The 20,899-nt window shown below is 33.2% G+C and overlaps 1 protein-coding gene across 7 annotated transcripts in view; it reads right to left on the bottom strand.

The window, feature by feature from the left end:
* The window catches only part of LOC148873886 (ubinuclein-1-like), a 41,263-nt gene extending 35,193 nt beyond the window's left edge, over positions 1–6,070 (bottom strand). For all 7 annotated transcript variants that reach the window (XR_016104992.1, XR_016104994.1, XR_016104993.1 and 4 more), the window contains exons 1-4: positions 5,445–6,070; positions 3,451–3,537; positions 3,057–3,149; positions 2,543–2,619 (exon numbers count right to left, since the gene is read on the bottom strand). Coding sequence is in view for 4 of the 7 variants with exons in the window: in XM_088964562.1 (XP_088820688.1) it covers positions 2,543–2,619; positions 3,057–3,149; positions 3,451–3,537; positions 5,445–5,699 (512 nt within the window). In the remaining 3 variants the exon portion in view is untranslated. The remainder of the gene's footprint in view (positions 1–2,542; positions 2,620–3,056; positions 3,150–3,450; positions 3,538–5,444) is intronic.
* Positions 6,071–20,899: the final 14,829 nt, after the last annotated feature.

Here is a 20,899-nt window from a genome sequence, read left to right as displayed (position 1 = left end):
AGAACAATAGAAGGTTGAAGGGCCTTGGGTACTCCAATAAGCTGGTTAGAGAAGCTATTTTGCTGGCATCCAACCAGAACTGCTCATTCAGATGGACACCCCAATCAGCTAAAATAATAGTGGATGTCCTTGCAAGAAATGAAGTAACTAGGGATCACCTTCTATGGGGTACACCAGGTCTGGCTATTTCTGTAAATTAAGGTCTAATAGAAATTTAATGTTCTCTGTCAGCCTTTGAGCTGTTTGTACAACTTCTTTCTATCTTTTTTCAAGATACAAGAGAAGTTTTTATTTTATCATCCTTTAATATAAGATGTTCATGGTTACTGATTAGGTGTGGACACAAATCAAGCTTTTCATGAGCTACTCAAGCTCAGCTCGTGAAAAGCTTGAGTCAGTCCGGTCTAAACCTAGCTTTATGCTGAGATTGAGCCCAATGAATCTTGGTTTGTGAGGCTCACAAGCCTAATATTTTTATCTTTTTACATCTAAATAATAAATACTTTTTATATGTAAAAGAATAAATAATTTTTTTATAGGAAGCTTAGCTTGCAAACGAGCCTGAGCTAAGCCAAACTAAGCTCGAATATATGAGCTTTTGAGTCAAGCCAAATTCAAGCTCAAGATCAAACTCGAGCCTCATGTTTTTTTGGCAAGCCGAGATCGAATAGCCAAATATTTGGCTCATCTTGGCTCGAATCCACCCTATTGCTGACCAAATAAATGAAGGGAGACTCATAGAGAGTCATTGAATAAATCAGAGACCACTCTAATAGGCCAAAAGTCATTAGCAAATATTATGGATTATGGGCTTCCAAGTTGAATACCTTGTTCACTGGATCCAAGATCAACTAACTCAACTGACGATAGAAGTCCCATTCAACAACCAAAAAGATCTAAGAAATAATATCTACAAGTTAGGAAACATGAAGCAACACCTCACTTTCACTTCAATCTGCTTCTAGTACCAAATAGATGGGTGAAAGTTTGAGAGTTTTCCCTTCGGATCTCTAAAAAGATTGCCATCCCCATTGACTTCTTCCAAGTTGTCAAGTTCTTTTTGTTATAGGAAACTAAAAAGGGTATTGATAGAAGAGAGAGGAAAACATGTGCAATCATCAAGCCTTCTCAAGAAGAGGAACAGTAATACAAAAGGCTTGTTACAAACTGAATACAAGATGATGGTAATACTTGCTACATACAAGCAAGATTATAGCATTTTTTTTAAGATAAAGAATTTTTTTTCTTTAAACCTAGCTTGTATGCAATCACCCGAGGGAAAAGAAATTCCCAATGAAAACCCAACTAAAGTAAAACAAAACCTGGCCAGGCCAAAACACCCCAAACAGGCCGACCCCTCAAAAACTAAACCCCTTACAATAGGAAACAAAAGCGATACAAACAAACAACGAAACCCTGATCATCAAACAAACAAAACTGACTCCCTTTCAAGCCCCAAGAACCCAAATCCGCCACCCAACAAGAACCCAAGCCCCCTAACAGATTCCAATTCAATCAGTCTTCTTGTTTGATTTGTGAATGCAAATAGCATATCCACCAAACAGTCCAAACCTATAATACTACTAGTAATTTCCCCACCTCAAAAAATCCTTTCGATCTCTAACCAGTTCAGAGACAGGCCCCCATAGATGTCTAGTCAAATGTTTGAGTCATTGAACCTTAAAAAGCAATTTTTTTTGAGACTGAGAGAGAGCAGATAACTGAAATCATTAAGTATTCAAAAAAGGGGGGATGTACATGAGAGGATGTACAAGCCTTTTAAGCACAACAAAAGCAAAGAGACGGCCCTCTAGGAAGGCAGCATATTGGAGCTATACAAAAAATCCTTCCCCAGCCCAGATTTAGCTAGATTATCAGCCACTTGATTTAATTCTCTAGGTATCCATCTAAAACTGCAGTGTAAATAAGAGGCCAGCTCCCTGATTTCCAACAACAGATGGGATAGCTTCCATGGGGCATCTATTTCTTTTGAAAGCAAATTTGATCAAACATACAACTAGAATGCATAGCTAGGGTTTTCTTTTGAAACCTTATTAGAAAAAGAATGAAAGAAAAAAAATATGAAGCAACAAAAGGGCATCTATTTCATGCATGATAGCTCCCATGTCATGCACTTCCCTGTTCTTTTTTATTGTTACTCTTTCCCATTCCATTAATGAAACCCATCATTGGCTAACCAATCTTTTGGTTATACTTTTTTTGCAAAGTAATTCATTCATTTTTTGCCTTGCCTTCCTTTATTCATTTATTTATTTGCCTGTCATTCATTCAACTCCTCTTCCTAAGAAATGCCCTTCTTAATATGGTTTTATCGTTGAAACTAGGAATGGGAGAACCAGATTTGAATATCCCTCCAATAATGGAGAACATATAAGTGCTGAATCTTCTTTCCTACAGAGGAGGTCTCTGCAATCTCCTTCATCAAAACCAAGGTGAGAGAAAATAGTAGACAGTCTAGAACATGACAAAGTACTGTCAACTAAAGAAAGCTTGTTAATAGGAAGGGACAAAAGAAACTCACATGCGTTCCAACTTCCCCCTATTAACAAAGAAACCAATGTGTTTCGTTGCTGACTTGTCAACTTGAAAATACTCATCCTGCAGAAGAGACAAAGGGACATTAATAATAGCATTTTAATGATATCAATGAGGTCCATGCAATTCAACTAAACAGTTAATTTTATGCAGAAAACATGAAGAAAATGAGTAAATAGATGGCAAACAGCTACTACATGATAGTCTAACATGCAACAAGTGCATGAATTGGAATGCACATCTCCCTCAAAAAGGTATGCCTTATAGCCAATTCTACTGGGCCATGGGCAGGAAAACAGAAAATTAATTGACAGGAAAACTAGGCACAGTAATTCATATTATAAAATAAACATTTTCCATGAATTCATGCACAATTAACCATGATGATACTAACTTTGAAAATAAAAGGAAAAAAAATCAAATACACTCAATGTTACAAATGTTATTTTTTGTATCCAGTTATAACAATTAAACTACAAGAAAAAAAAAATGATACCAACCAGCTCAGTATCATCAATAAAAGAATCTTCTGTGTCATATTGATCATCATCAGGAACACCATCCAGTTCTTCCTCATCACTACTATGCTTACCCTGAAAAGAATAAATAGTCAAATTCCAAATGCCATAATTCAGAAAACAGCAAGGTCTTAGACTAGGGGCTTGAACCAGCAAATTTCCGGGCTTGAGCTAGGTTTTGTGTCCAGATATATATATATATATATATACACACAAACACACACACACACCCACACACACACACACACACCAGTCCACGATCACCCCTATCAATATACTCTTATGAGAAACCAACTAAGAATATCTTATCCAGAATCTGGAATTATTGAATCAATGAAACTCAAAATAATAAAGAAGAACCAAGTATCATCTCTACCATATAAAGGCGCTCAATTTTCTCTATAACAGCACTAAAACGATTTGCAGGAGGTGCATCCTTCAATTCACTTTCCACAGGTTGACCCTACAAAAGATAAAGCACAACTTAGTCATTCACTAAAAGAACATCCCAGGGGTGGTGCAAAAAGGGTCCAATATACATCCATACTAAAGTAAGTTCACTTGTAAATAACAAGTTCAAGAATGGCCTTGCAAATGTGATACAAATTATATTGAAGTCGATACACTATGTGATGTTGTAAGAGCATAAACATGCACAACACCATTGGCAAGCACGAATGGGTGTGTGGAACAGACGCCTTGGCCATTGAAGCACTGTGATATACCACTCTCAGCATTCTGTATGCATCTTAGTATGCAAAACAATAACACGGGCAGTACCATGTGACTGAATCCATGATGAGGAACATGGTGGACCTGGGAAAGACACTTAGTCTAGTGCCACATTTCTCGTGTGTCTCTCTCATAATGACTTGAGTTTAGGTGGCATAACTAACCAAAACACCACTGACAAAAGATATTCCCAAACTCACTTTCCTCGTGACTTTCTAAAAGTGTGCAAGTAAAGACAATCCAGAACTTCCAGAGCAGGAACAAAAGGGGATCAGATCCCAATACAGAAATACAGACAACTTAACCCATCAGAATAACAGATTAGAATATTCAAAAACCCTCAGGGGGTGTCAGAGCACCCACCACCAGTACTACCCACTCTGAGGAGAATCAGGTTCTCCTCACTCAATTCTCAGCTAAGCAGAAACCCTAACTCCTTAGATCACCAGATTAGAAGTGATCCTCCTATCTTTCAGCTCCATTTTCATCGCATCACTATCTGCAACTTTCAAAATCCACACAGACAAAAGCCTCACCAGTCACCATCAACCCACACATGTTATCATGCAAGTAATGGCAAATGAGGAATACTTTCATAATAAAAGAGCGGGACTTATATAACAAAAAAAAAAAAAAAAAACAGAAGCAAATCAGAGTTCCAACTACCTTCACAGTAATAGCACAATGCACTACTCCATATACAAAATATGCCACATAATCATGCTCTCGCAGATAAAGACACATACAAATGATGTCTATTTGGATGAAAACTGGCAAAGGAGTACTTTAAAATTAATAAGCATAACAAGATAAACAAGGTTTAAAGTGTTGGTATTGGTTAAAATATTTGATTTATATTTACAAGCTCAACATTTATAGGTAAGGGAATGTAGAGGATAAATCTCAACACCATTTACATGAAATCCAAGAATTGTTGAAGGTATTGTAGTTGTGCTCGCAAGGGGAAGAAAACAAGGGAAGATGCTTCCTCTTTATTTCTTTATTTAACTATAAAATATTAAATCATCATCGTCATCCAATCCTTATCCCAATTATATGGAGTTGGTTACATGAATCTTATTTGACCATTCCATTTTGCTTAATGTCATATCTATTTGTTAAATGCTATTACCCATGTCACTTTTTGTTTACTCCTAGCCCTTCTAGGACCCTTTTTTGGTAGGAATAGGAAAATAAGAGAACTAGAAAAAACGAGGGGTAGTTTGACTTCATGTGATTCTAGTAGATCAACCAAATAATCAATTACACAAACAAAAACAAAAAAAAAAAAAAAAAAAAAACTAAGATTTAGCTTCATGTATGAAAATAATTTTGTACTCCATATAGCACCGGTGATTTTCACCAGGAATACGTCCATTCCGGTAAAAACCAAAGAAAAACTCTCTAAAACTAACAGTCCAATCAACCACAGTCGGCAAGCCACTAAAGAGCACCAACAAAAGTACCAAATTTGTTCCACTGGACCACGAAAGTTGCTATATTGCAATTACAGACACAGCTCAGTCAAAATAAAATAGACGACAATTCCAACACAGAGCTTCAAAAAATGAACTTGCTTCAACTTTTCATTGCTGTCATAAACCAAAATAATGAGAACTATCAAAATAGAACCCTTACCGGAGCAATACGAGACTCGAGGGCGGGGTGGGCACCGGAAGGAGCCTCGGAAGCGAGAGGAGGTTGATTAGCCTTGTTAGCTTCCTTGATGAGTTTCTTCCAAGACACTATAGTAGTCTCCCCGGGTCTAAGCTCTACGGTAAACCAGCGTCCATTCTTCGAAGCATGTGAAGACGAAGAGGCCCCGCCGGCCGCCGGCGGGAAAGAAGAAGAAACCCTCGACGAGTTCCCGCCACTGACTTTCTCCTCCTCCATGGAAGCGTAGGGAACCGTCTCGAATGTCTAGGGCATTGGAATCGAATTTGCAGACAACAACATTGAACGAGAAGAATAATAGGATTGAAAATTTCTAGGGCGAAGGAGGAGGCGTGTGCCGGAATGTACCATAATTAAAGAGGGAAGCCAATCCCAATGAACACAGATGGAAATCGAGAGGGAAGGAGGGCTGAGCGAGAATTCAGAGTGGAGAATTGAGAGAGATGACTGAGAGATAACTGTAACCTGTCTCTTTCCTTGCGAGTTTCGACGCCGTGCGATGGATGATACTAAATTCTTGTCAGCCTTAACCGTGCATCAGTTTACATGTTCTCTCATCTCTCTCTTTCTCTCGTTGATTTCAGATTTTTAATTTATTAATTAATTTATTTATATACATGTATTTGTTTCTTGGTCGAATTCTAGTATTCCCCTGTAACAGTCATTTAAATCGTAAGACGTAATTGCCCTTCACTCAAATAAAATTTACTCCACAGTCTTAATCTAAGGTTATTAAGGCTAGTTTGGAAAGGTACAAATACAAATATATAGAGTGCAAAATCTTATATTTTGTATTATTTTCTATGTATTTATATTGTATATATTTGTATTTGTGCTCCTTCCAAATGGAGTCTAAGAATCAACTATAACTTGGCACAAGTAAATCAAGGTTTTAAGGAATCACATCAGAAAAGTCACACAATCTACTTACTTTTAATTGTTTCACATGTCTTAAGGTATATTTACCATCAAAATTTTAATAAAAACTTGTTAAACATACAAGTTGGCATTATGTAATGGCATTTAACTTTTATAACTTACACCAAAATCAAGGTAAGTATCATCTTTATAATAGCATTGATGTCAATTGTGATATTTTGTCTTATGGCTGGTTCACATTATGGCTTTATGGTGTAGTTCATGCATCATAGATTTTGCAGGAAAATAAATATATTTACATTTGATTTTTATTTGTATTAGGTTGCATTAATTCTCTAGATTCTATTGGTTTACACTCCAATTTTATTTACACCAATGCAATGTATGAAATTTTGGTTTATTTTGTAATTTGGGTTTTACTTCGTTTTGCCTTGGGTTTAATATGTAGAACTCCCAATAAAATTAAACTAATATTTGGACTCAACTCATTTGCACCATTGTGCTTTTACACCACATCAAATAAATTGGTGCCAACTCAGTGTCATGTTAGCTTTTAAATTGTGAGTGTCTAAAATCATTTCTTTCTATTTCAACTAATGTCATTTTTGGTTTGTCCCTAGCTCTTGTAAATATTACAACTCATTGCAAATCAGTTTGGTTGTTTTTGGTACCAATGTTACTGAAATGTTTTGGATTGATGATAACAAAATGGTAAGGTAAGTATTGTCACATTGCATTTGAGAGTCAATTCAGCTAAAATGATCAAACTTCACCCATCCCCCCGACTTTAAAAAAAAAAAAACCAAGCAATGTCAATTTGGCATTTCAACTATAGATGTCATTGATTAGTCCCACACACTTATTTTTAAGGTATGCCTAATTCAATTAGAAACAAACTCAAATAATAGTTGCATGCCAATTTGTATTGATCAACCTAAAATGTTTTAGATAGAAGGAGCAATGATATCGAATACAACATTTTCCTTAAAGGTATTGTAAATGGACTTTTTTTGCAAGCAATCAAACCATCTTAGTTTACTTTCTCTCATTTTGTTACCAGTTTAAGCTAAACTTAGGTTCTTTTAAATGACTTCACTTATGATCAAATCTTTTTAAGTTTTCCACTCTCCCATTTCAACATCTTGTGTGAAACTAGCCAAGACTATACCTTATAAGAATAATGTTGCTCTTACAACTATTTTAAACAATTTTCATTTTTAACTATGATATTTGTATATCTATAAGATGGTGAAATTTATATAAGTATTTTAGCCTGGCCAACCTAGCACAAATCTGAGTTAGGTCAATTATCTACTAATTATTTATAGACAATTCAAGAGTTGGGCCTTTCTAAAATTATTATATTCAAGAATATTTTATAATGGTAATAAAGAGTACATGCATTAATTAAACGAAAAGACAAAAATGGGTAAGGAGAAAAGTATAAGAATATTGTAGGAGGAGGTTCAAAACTATAAATATGGCCCCATACCCATACGGGACCCCATTTACATAATACTCATTTTAACCCATTATGGAGAAGAATGGACCTAGGTTTTCTTTCTCTTTCCACCCATCTCTCTCTCTCTCTCTCCAACCTCTACAAATCACCATCTTCATTTAGATCTTTGGAGTTGAACCATTGTTGTCCTCATCATTGGGCTTACAACTTAAAAATCCACTTTTGTTTTAAAATGTATCATTTTGATGGTTTTAGAAACAAGAATTACTCATTGAAAAAAAAAAAAAAAAAACTAACTTATTTTGCTTCTCAAAGCAAAAAACATGGATCAATAAGGTGTTTCCATTTTTATTTGCATGGAAACTCTTAAATAAGTGAAAACAAAAGCATTCATGTTGTAAAGAATCATTGATAAAAGCATGGTGGATACTCTTTTTTACTTGTAATTTATTTTGGAAGTTATGGTACATTATTTTTGCACCATCCAAATAACTATATAAAGAGGATGTTTGATATTGTAGTGTTGTGGAGGATTCATACATTGAAAAATGTAAAAAATACTTTAGGACAAATTACAATGTTAAATTGTTTGTTGTTTTGAATTATAGACAACAACCGCATAAACATACCTTAAGTAGGAATATGTCCAAATGAAATAGTCTTTTCTCTAAAGGTCACTTTCATATTAACCATGAAAAAATCGGTACAAAATAGTTGTACTTGATAAACCAACCAAATAAGATTTTGGTGAAAATGTCTATGTGGCGTCTACGTAGTGGAAAAAAGGCTCCAAAACACATGTAACACCATCATACCAATCACCATCCAAGTTACTCTTTCACAACTAATATTTGGGTAAGTTCCTAAAACCCCCCTTGAAGTTTTGGATTGTTACTAAAACCTCCCTTGAAGTTTGGTAATTGCAATCACCTCCCCTAAACTTTGTGACACAATTGCAGGTAGACCCCCTTTATTATAACTCTCTAAAAAGAGACATGAAAATGTCTAAACTGCCTACACAATTACTAGCGAGGCTGGTTTCTATTGAAAAATAATACAAACTTTATGAAGATAGCAAAAAAAGAATTTAAAGTTGCAACTTAAACCTTGAACAATTGATATGAAAGGAAATTTTGGAAAATAAACCAGTTAAAAAAAAATCATAAGGGTTTGGGGTAGCGATTCATATGTAGAGAAAACTTGGAAAGTAAACATTTTGGTCAAGCTGAAGCGAGCTCAGCCCACCGACAACAACAGCTCACCTCGAAATCGTTTCGCACAAAGCGCCCACACAAACATCGTTAACTGCAATTGTAGGAATAGCTCGCTAAACCGTACACCACAAGACCCGCGGGCAACCTGTAACCGCCACGCGAGTATAGCAACAAATAGCCCAGCACCCCCCAAACTGTAGAAACAGCTCCACAGTAGACTCAAAGACGTTGCTTGATGACGCCCGAACCCCAAATAGCTATAAAAAGACCCCAGGGTCTCTTCAAAAGGTATGTGAACATAAGATCTTACACTCTTTCATATATTCTCACTTAGACCTACTTATTGACTAAAGCATCGGAGTGTATTATTGGGTAAAACCTATCCAGACACTCTAACTCTTCTTCCCTTATAACTCCTCTCAACTTGCATCCACAACTCGAAACTCGACATTGCAGCTTAGCATTGTCGGGTTGGAACCCAGTCCAAGCCACATCATCAAACACGAGGAGGTGAGTAGATTGTGCTTCATCACAACCAAACGTCGCCAAAAGGACAAAAAGAATATATACAAAATAATAGAATTCATATAAGAATAACGGTGGCAATTTTGTAAATAACACATATGAGCTAAGCCATTTTAAGGTTTGAAGATTTTCCTTCAAACCAAAAACAACCTAAGGGAATTAGGTGGCATTTAAAGGGTTAAATGTCGGGGTGATCATGAGCCAAACTGCATACTAGGCCTAAAACACTAATTAATCTTTAGGGTAGAATATAAATTGCTCATTATATTTTGGTGGTGGTGACATCTATCTCCTAAACTTTCATTTGTGACAAGCACCTCCTAAACTTTTAGATTTCAACAAAGATCCCCTCTCCATTAAGTATACTAATAGAGGATGCAATTTTACAAAAAAATCCCATTAGAGAAATAAGTGGGCGAGATAATATATTTTCAAAATGATCAAATTTGGCAACATAAATCATTTGTTGTCTTTTTTTCCCTTTGTTCGTAAAACCTAACCAAAGAGGAACTTGTGCTCCTAAACCCTTATTGATGTTTGGCTTCTCTTACTAGAATTATTTTTCCAACATCTCACTTAAGAAAAACTATCAATCACCTAGAAAAGCGGTTGTAAGCCATAGTAAAATACTATTCTCTGTCTCACTGCAATTTACTTAGGAAGAAACTATTAGTCCTTGAAAAGTGGTTGTCTTACCATTATTTTACATTGTTGTTGAAGAAGTGGTAAGACAAACGTTGTTTTCGTAAAAAAAAAATTGTTCACAAAACCACACAAAATGCTAAGGGTATATATTTTCTATTGTTTATTGCCTCACCATTATTTTACATTATTATCGAAGAAGTGGTAAGAAAAATTTACTATATTTTTAAATAACAATGATTCACATAACCACACCAAATGCTAAGGGTATATGTTTTCAATTGTTTATCATTTGAACTTTTGTACTTCAATGACTTTGGTTATTGAATTTATTTGCAACTTAATCCAAATCCACCTATTTGTACAAACCCATCACATTTTAAAGAGGCATTGCTCAATTATGCAATCCTTAATAAATTTTTATTTTAAATACATTAAGAACGAATGTACTAAAGTGACAACTAAGTGCAAATAAAAAAATTGTAATTGGTATATACATGCATCGTAGATGCAAGGTAAGAAAACTTTTTACATTAACTCTTTTGACAACAAACATAATTGGGCATGCATTTATAAAAAACAAAGCCACTTCTTAGTGATTAGCAAATAACTATATATAAAAACAAGTTTTATGATAATATTAATTAGAAACAAGTGTGTTGCACAGTGAGACACAAGGCAACTCAGTGTGAAATGCAAGGCAAGGAAACTTTTTAGATTAAACCTTTTGGTAACAAAATATGATTGTGCACGTGAGTATAAAAGTGATAAATTCACTTTAAAGTGGTTAACAAAAAAGTATTCATAAAAATAAGTTCTGTAATGATCATAATTTGAAAACATGCACAATGCAAAATAAGACAACGAATAAACTTAGTCTGGATGTTTCCATGTCAAGGGCATATCGTGCAATATAGTAAGCTACATGACTACTGTGTAATTATTATTATTATAAAAACAAATATTCAAAATGCAATTAAGATCGAACTTGATGAATGATGCTTAACCAATTTAAAAGATCATTTATTTGGTTGTAATGATGAATTAAAATATGTTTGTCACCCTCTCATAAGACTTGGTGGATGCCATTTAAGGAAGTCAATTTTTGAACAAATACTCAACGTAGTTGCCTTATATGAGAATGATAGTATATTCCAATAACATTCATTATGGTTAAAGTAGAGTTCATGGATTCTTGGATCTAGTCCTTAACTTTGTTAAACAAAACAAAATTAAAAAGTACACATATTGTTTTAAAATGGTAATCATTGAGATGTAAGGCATATGCTTTGAGACAAGGCGTACAAATTTGGCCTCAAAGCTTTAAGCCTTACACATTTTGTTTGAGGTTTAAGCCCTTGTTAAAAGGAGGAATAAGCTTCAAATCTTAAGGCATGAAGCGTAACACTAGTCAAGTATCAATATTATGTACTATTATCATTTTTTTTAATTACAAATCAAGAGATGCTTACTTGAATGTGAAAATTAAATATTATGCTTAAACTTTTTTTAGAAAAGTGATGTTGTTAATAAGATCTATTATGTGGTAATTGCTAGAAAATATTTCTTAGTCGCATAAATACATTGGATTATACCTTATTGTATGAGCATTTTAAGTATAGATAAATGGTGGTTAAGACTATCTAAATAAATGTATCTTTGCATTTACCATATGAGTGGATGTGGAATATACCAGTAACTAGATTGGACATGATAAATATTAATCATTTATCTCAAAAATATTAAAAAAAATCTTGAAACTTTATTGTTTGGAATAATATAAGCCATTTCTTAGACTAATAAAAAAAAACTATAAAAGCATTTGACATGCCTAGATCACTTATGCATAGTTAAATAACCACAGCCACCCTACACTAGCTTTTTCATTAAATAATCATTTATATTAGAAATAGGAATTACAAAAATAAATAAATCCCTATTACACCATGAAGGTATAATGCTATCTCAATTAAACCATTTTTTAACTCTTTTACCATGAGGGCTTTTATATATTTTGTTGTAATCATGTGAGTTTGAAGATCATTTTTTCCTCATTGAAATATAGTTTTGTGTGATTTAAATCATTTTGCACATGATTTGAGAACTTTGTTATATGCAATAAAAATTGTTAAATACATTAAACACAAAATGAGAATTTAAGTTAAGTTCATCAAAACAAGATGTTTACACTTTCCACATATATGCTAATTGTTAAATGCAAATGATACAAGGAACTCAATTGCAAATATAATTTAATTTGGTGCGTACACATAATTTTCAATCCTTAAACAAATAATATATAATAATACTTTGCACACACTAACAAATGTTTAATCAGTTTAATGTACTTTTCCAAATCAACTACTAGCTTTTTGAGTTCTTTTTCATCATCTTTTTGGATTTCTCTCCACCTTCATGACAATGTAACTTTGTCTGAATTATTGATTGGAATAACCAAATCAAACGAATATTTTTCCTTTTCTTACATGATGAAATTTGAGACAAATAACAATGATACTTATCTTTACCAATTTATAACAAAGGAGGCTATTGCGATACTTACAATATTACTGGGGTACATATAAAACAACTTATGTGCGGTAACAGGTGCTTCGAAAAGTCTAATTACACATTCATTTTCATAAACAAAATTTTACTGCATACATAAAGATTGCAAGAAAAAGTATATTCACATTTAATTTAAACTTTATTAATTCTTGGTATGTTATGTAGGCAATTGGGCCATGCCATTATATGAAGGTTTAAAATTTGAATTTCACATCCATATCATTAAGAAATTTAAGCCAAAGAATCATACTTTTTGAAATAGAAATGTTTTAATGCCACAAAATTCCTAGTTGGAGCAATGTCGATTTACACTATATTTTATAACTATCCATATTAATAATTCCCCCCTTAATGTTACTATGTATGCTATTCAAGTAAATGCTATAGCAACTAATCAAGTAAAGGACTATGGATGTCAAAGGGTCAATTCTACCTAATTGACGAAATCAAACCAATTATTTTGGTTTTGGTTATGTGATTTTTTACCGATTAATAAATTATTCACTTTTTATTCTTTGTCTAAAAGGGTAAATTTATATATAATATATGAGATAATTTAAGTTTAAAACACTTGATTTGTTAACATATAAATTCTTTACTATTTTATTATCATTTTATAAAAGTTATATTATCAAAAATCAAGTTTTGAATCATTGTTTACATAAATAATTATAGATGCCGCTATAATGGAGTCTAGATTTTTTGCTCTAATAATACTTGAAATTTCCGAAAAAACCACTTTAAACCCTAAGGAATTAAAATGGTCATTTTCCTTCTAAACTATATTAGAAAAAACCATTTTTAGGCAAAAATGCATGGTGTTAGAGACATTGATGGTTTCATTAAAGAATGATTAAAAATTTTATAAATGATGATTTAACATGCCATGTAAACAAAGCCCATTAATGGATAGATCCCATATAAATTTCTATCTGTTAGGCATTTGATACACTTAACTAAGCCCCAAAAATCAAAAGAAAAAAGACACTTTTAAGATTTCGGTTATATTCTTTGACCTTGACCATTGTGGAATAATCATAAATATCATATTTTTCTTCTTTGACTGGAATAGATAGAGATTTTTTTCAAGATTTCGATCACCTTCATACCTCACTATTAGTTAGAAGGGGAGATATCAATCTTTTCTTTGAGCACAAGTGTTATTGAACCTTTGGTAGAAATGAGCAACGAATCTATTATGTTATTCTCACGGGTAATATATTCAAACCATTTACCACTTTATCTTTGTCGAGATACACAATAATTATTTTGATAAAATGTTGCTATTGTTTAAATGTTTTCAACTGGTTTTACTAATTACTAATACCCGATGTATTATACCATGTTATTTTTTTTACATTACATTACATTTTTAATTGTTTTAGAAAAATCATGCAATGTTTTTTTTTGTACTTTTAATGTTTAATATTTTTAAGTAAATTATGTTATAAATTATTTAAATTTAATTTATTTAGTTATTTGACTAAATGTATTTTTTTTTCTTAAATATAGGGACCCATAACATGTTTGTAGATGTGGATGTAGATATGGAATTTAAATGATCTATAGGTGAAAAATTTAAGAATTGTCTAAACTTGGTATATGTTAGAGGGAGAGTAAAACTCATTGATAAAATAGATGCAAATAAAATATTGTATTGAACACTGTTAATCATGTTAAAAGATGGATATTTAAAAAAAAAGTCAATATAATATATGAAAAAGTATATAATTTGGGTACTTGATGCATTGAGGGAAGTTGAGAATATTTTTGAGTAATGTATCTAATAGTGGGTCACTTAACATGTATATGGAGCATAATGTGTCAAACCCATTTTATAATCAAAGAGGCATATTGGTAAAAATGTGAGAGAGGATGACCAATAGGGCACACAATGGATTTAAAATCAACGGTAAAGATAATGAAGTGTTTGGGAATGATGATATTAATAGTAATGGCATTGAGTTAAGTTATAAGATAATATTAAGGATTATAGATGATGATTTGGATGAAGAGTTTGGATGTATTGCATAAGGTAAGACCATTGATAAAGGTGTTGAGAATATGATTGATAATGTGAGAAGGACTATGGAGATAGAAGCAAGAAATAAAAACTCTCTTATCGGGTAAAATAATAAATTGCCTAAGGATGAATGACATTCTTATTGAGAAGATTGTGAACGAATGGGGTGATGCTATTAAATGGGTAAATAATGATGTTGTTACTCAAGAGAGATAAAATGAGTCAATAAGTAAATTGGTTAAAAAACAGACAATTAGGATTTTGGGTTCCATGAGTTTGAATTGGATGATGAAAGAAATTAGTACACAACCAGTGGTTTAAACAATGAATCTAGGCATAATAGAATGGATAAGCAAAGGGTTTCTATTTATGATCTTACAAATGAAGTTTCTCATTTTATGTTAGACATCGTGTTTATGAACAACAAATAGTGTAACATTCAGTTATAAATCATGAAATAAAGAGTATAAGGGGCATTACTTTTAAAAAGTGTAAGTCCAATAATTAGGGTTTTGTGTAAAGATAAAGAATGTCTATAGATATTTTTATGCAACATTGCACAAGAGCACTAAAAAATTTCAGCTAAAGACATATGTTATAGAGCACAAATGTCAATAGAGTTTTAAAAATTAAAAAATTATAGCTACGTATTTCATTGGGAATATGCATTTACCAACTTAGAAATTAGAAAAAAAAAAACTATAAGAAGGCACTAATGAGCAATTGTACTATAACATCACAATGTCATTAATTCAATTAGGCCAATAACCTCTTCTTAAGCAACTTCTTAAGAATTTCATTAATTCAACTAGACATATAAGTACCAATAAAGCTTTACAATGGTTGGATTTGTCATTACCAACTAGATCTTATATAATTGTACTTACGGGTGCCAACAAGTCCTGATCGGTTGAGCCTCCTGGTGGTGTGAGTTAAATCTGAACATTTGGACTTGCAAGGTATAACCAAACCTTTGATTATCTTCAAATATATAAACATTGTTACAACAAGATGACAACCAATGTATTGCCTCTTAATAGGCTAATAAAACTAAATATATTAAAATCATATCAGATGTAAGAGTATGCACAAATGCTATAGGCTCAATCACTTGGGAGATTGTGAAATTTCAATGAGAAACAAATGAACCCAAATGTTGCAGAAGCTTTTCTCACTTAGATAAGTTAAAAAAATATCTTCTTTTTTAAAACACCATTTGTCACAATGCTTTATTGTTTCACCTTGTTAGATTCACAATTCAAGCTTTTGAGGTTTTTATTGCAAAATTGTTAATTTATACTACTTTAGAGCATATAACCATTATAGATCTATTAGGAAAGAACTAAACCAAATTTATAAATGTTTAGAGAATGTTCCTAATAAGATTAAATTGTTATTAAAAGAAGAAAGAGTTGTTATTCCTTTAAATGGTCAGATTTTTCACAAAGTAGTCGGTGATAACGTACAAAGAGATATTTCTTTGACAATTGAGTACTTTTGGCCTCCTGATAGTCAATTATGTATTTTTCAAATGATTACATCAAGTCCCAAGAAATAAAACACAATAAAACATTAGAGTTGATTCTTCTTCTTACTAATTCTTGGTAGCAATCATTTCATCTTCCATGGTAAGTGATTTATTGATAAACAACTACCTAGATGCATTTCACTCCAAATTAATTCCTCATCGTAGATTGTTAATTAGTTGAGCTCAATAGAAAATACTTGGCACAGTTGCATATTTAACATCATTTCATTAATATTATTAGTAAGTTTGTTATCGTTAGAGCACGATAGGTTCAACATTTTCCTCTTTTTTGATGATGACAAGCCATTGATGAAAAAATGATAGAAAATAACACTTACATAAATAACACAATGATAACTCCCCTGTTAGCATGCTACATTTAAAAATTAAGCACATAGATTCACAAAATCCATATAAGGATTTGAACAAGGTTGGGACTAAGGCTAGGCTAGGTATGTATTGAGTGTAAATGGCAAGGTTTGGGACAAGTTTAGGGCTAGGTTTGTGTACCAGTGTGGCTGTGTCAAATGATGGGACTAGGGATGAGAATAGGGCTAAGTTGAGTTTGAGCTAAGTCTAAGGTATAGGGTTTAGGATTGGGTTGGAGCTAGGTTTAAGTGATAATGGGGTTGTTAAGAGGTGATAGGGTTGAGGTTAGGGTTGGTTAGGTTTGAGTTGAATTTGAAGGAAAAGGTTTGAGACAAGGTTGGGGTTGGGTTTGAGTGACAATAGGGATAATGATAGGTGATGACTAATGAGGTTAGGTTGGAGTTGGGTTGGGACCAAGGCTAGGCTTGGTTTAAGTTGAGTCTAAAGGATAGGGTTTAGGAGTGGGTTGGGGGTAGGTTTGAGTGACAATGAGGCAGTTATGACAGGTGATAGGGCTAAAGCTAAGGTTAGGTTGGGACTAGGCCTTAGCTAGGACTAAGACTTGACTTAGTTTGAGTTAAGTATAAAGGATGGGCTTGAGGCTCCGTTTAACTGACAGTGGGGCAGTGATAGATAATATGGTTGGGGTTACAACCAGGCGAGGACTACGGTTAGGTTAGGTTTGAGTCGAGTTTGAAGGGCAATGTTTAAGATATGGTTGATGTTAGGTTTGAGGGATAGTGCGCTTGAGGCTATGCTTTGTAGGGTGTCTAGGGTTGGGCATTAGCATGAAATAAAGGTGGAGTAGTATCTTCCTCTTAAAATTGAACTGCTAAATCTTCAATGATAGTACTCCATATTTATGTAGTGTCTTCAATTACATTTTTTGCTATCGGTTCATCATAACACATTTTTCATTATTTTTGGTAAATAAAAATTGGATTCATTGTCCATCATTTTATCTAAGATCAAGTTGTAGACTGTTTTGATATAGTGCTAAATGTAGTAGGAAGTGTTAAGGGATCAAGGGGTATTAAGGGATTAAAATATGAGCTTGCATTGATAATTGCCCAAGCTAAAAATAGAAATGTAAGAATGATGAAATAAGGAGAATCTTCTTTAAGACTTGTTGGAAAGGCGGAGAGAAATAAATAATTTGCTCCCACATGTATTAAACCATTTGATAGGCATGTACAATGAATGTGGATTGATAATCTTCTTCTTTGTTTTTGTTTTGGATATAATTCATAACCAAAGTGGTTGTTTTAATATACTACAAGTTAGTATGAAAACATATGTAATGTAATACTTTTAAAGGGTTGTTGGTTATAGTTTTGTACATTTCAAATTGAAACTTTGTATGTCAAGATTTGGGTGACTAATTGAGTGATTAACTCTGGAGGCTTGGCCAAGGGGCTATATGTTAGATTTTTTTTTTCGATGTTTTTATTTTGAATGTAATTCACAAGTAGTAAGGTTGTTGTTTTGATGTCATACTAGTAAAGAGGACAATATATGTGATGTAATGAAAATGATTTGAATCATTTTGAATTGAATGGAAATGATATCGACTTCCATCCTTGCAAAGTTGTCCATAGGATCCCATTGCATCCATTAAGGCAAAAAATAAAAATAAAAAGTGGAAACACCAAATTAAACATAAAATTGTTCATAGCAAGCATTTTATTCGTATGCATCAATTCACTAGGTATTACAATAAAAAAACCCAAGTCAAACTACATTTGATGGAATATTGTTTGGTTCTAAATGCAATTTGTCTCGTGTCTTTGACTTCTCTTGGTTATTTTAGCTCTTTAATAATAAAGCCATCCGACATTCCTCCTTAGATCTCCAAAGTATGGCATGTGCACTTAGTCTTCAATTCTTTAATTTCCTTAGTCAATGACCACTGTTTCCTAACAAATTCCAAAATCACCTTAGATGCTCTTTTTTAGAAACTCCTCAATATCATGCCACTTAAAGAAATCACACCAATTTTCATACAATGAAAACCACTTTCATATAAATTGCAAAAAGTCAAATCTATAACAAATAATAAAATAAATAATTTATAAAGAAAACTAATTTTGTATCGTGGACACCACTAAAATCTTCTTCTAGGATTTCCCTTGGTCTAAATTACCAATCTAACCCATAATGATAGAATATAAGTGGCCTTTTGTAGTTGAAACTTCAAGATTGATGACTTGAAATCGATGAGGAAAATCCTTCCATTTCTTTTCCCATTATGTAGTTTGGTTCTCTAATAAAGTATGAGATTTAGGGTTTTACCAATTGTTAGTGGGCTTTGTTGACTTGATATGCTAAATCAACATTTGTTAATTTTTAATCATCCTTTAACATCATGGATTTTTGCCTAATAGTGGCATTTCCAGCATAGTTTGAGGGGAAAAATGGTCATTTCAATTTTTTATGGTTTGAAGTGGTTTTTTTTGACAAAGTTCAAGTATTGTTAGAGTAATAAATCCAATAAGGTCTAAATTAATAACCATGACTGTTTAGATCTATGGTTTTGTCTTGATAAGTAGTTGGTTCGAGACCATCAAAACTAGACTAGACTCGTTGACGTTGCTAAGAAGGATGTTTTGTTGTTGGATCAATCCCATAACCCGATTCCTTTACAATGTAATGCAAAAGAACATTTCAAGGCTATTTAAGTTGATAAAAAAACAATATTTTTATCCATGGGCAAATTGGGCATTTTCAATGTACAAAACCATGGGATTTGGCTTTTGGTGTTTTGGCTAGTGTTTTTAACTTGCCGTTGACTTGGGTAGTTGAATCGATTAAACCATCACCTGATCAAAGATTTTAGGTCCGGTTCGAGTAAAACTCGGAGAAATATCAAAACTCGTTGACTTTGTCAAAAACCGTTTGACCCGTTAGGTTGGACCATTGACCCTGTCGACCTAGTGACTAGGTCGTGGGTTGCATACTAATTGTGTATGCAAAGTTCGAGAGGACATAACTTTGCACTCTAATGTTTGATTAAGGTAATTTTTTTTGTTTAGTTTGTGTAACTTTTTGAGATCTATGCATCACAAGGCGTCATACCCTCACTATTTTTGTGAAAAAAAACCCTTTTTCCTGTTCAAGTTGTAATTTTTAATATTTTTATAAGTAAAAATAAAAAATTGAATTAAAAACATAAATTAAATATGAAATAATACATATATTATATCTAAAACATAATTATACATTATTTATTGATAAAATATATATTTGTACACATATATTATATCGACTGGTCGAATCGATCCAGAGGCAAAAATGGTTCAACCTCCAAGTTTTTAAAACACTGATTTTGGCAAAAACATTTGTTGGTTAGTTCTTATTGATGATAATAGTGGAAAGGGAAAATTTCTTAAACTATAATATTGTCTTAAAGTACCCTTACCATTTTCTGAGAATTGTTGCCATCGTTAAATCGTAATAGAGACACACAAAAGTCATTTTTGCCCTTATGTTAAAGGGCAAGTTATGATCAAGTTTTTGTTGTTCGTAACAAAAACACATTTGGAGAAACCGTATACATCATCATCTTGCAAGTGTAAAGAGAACTCTTCATCAGACGTTAGCTCTTCGACTGCTCTGCCATCACATCAAGCTCCCGTTCTTCGCGAACATTAAATCAGGGTCCAAATTTGAATTCAAAGCTCATTAGACAATTTTAGGCTTTAGATCTAAGTATACTTGGGAGAAACCCTAGATAGATGCAAATGGAGTGGGGTCACACATCAGGTCTTGCTCCAAATTTGAGTTTGAAGCTCACTGGACAATCTTAGCTCCAGATCTGAGTATTGGGAGAAACCCTATTTTCTCAAGCATCAGAGAGATTCCGGGGGTCAGAGGGAGTGGGGTTTCCAGGTTCGCTTGAGGCTATGCTTAGGCCAAGACACTCGCCTCGTTGAACACCCAAGGCTATGCCAGTGGTCAGAGGGAGATGCCACTGAGGTTGTCCTTCTTCTCTCCCCATTTGAAAAGGGGCATGCCGTTGGTTTGCAGAGGCTCTACAAAAAGGCGAGAAACTCTACTAGTCCGCTCTAGAAATCCAAGAGGTTCCACGGAATTTTGTAAAAGGCCTTAAGCTTTTTGCTCTTGTGCTCTAGATAAGAAGAAGAGTTGTGAGACATTGTGAGATCTCCTCCATGTCTGGTTTGAGTTCAGGGGTTGAAGATGACTTGAGAG

This window comes from Nelumbo lutea, chromosome 1 (genome assembly GCF_056320005.1).
Source record: "Nelumbo lutea isolate HS-2025 chromosome 1, American lotus-T2T, whole genome shotgun sequence".
NCBI classification, from domain to species: domain Eukaryota; kingdom Viridiplantae; phylum Streptophyta; class Magnoliopsida; order Proteales; family Nelumbonaceae; genus Nelumbo; species Nelumbo lutea.
The sequence above is the reverse complement of the archived record's forward strand: the minus strand, read 5'-3'. Positions and strand labels throughout refer to the sequence as shown.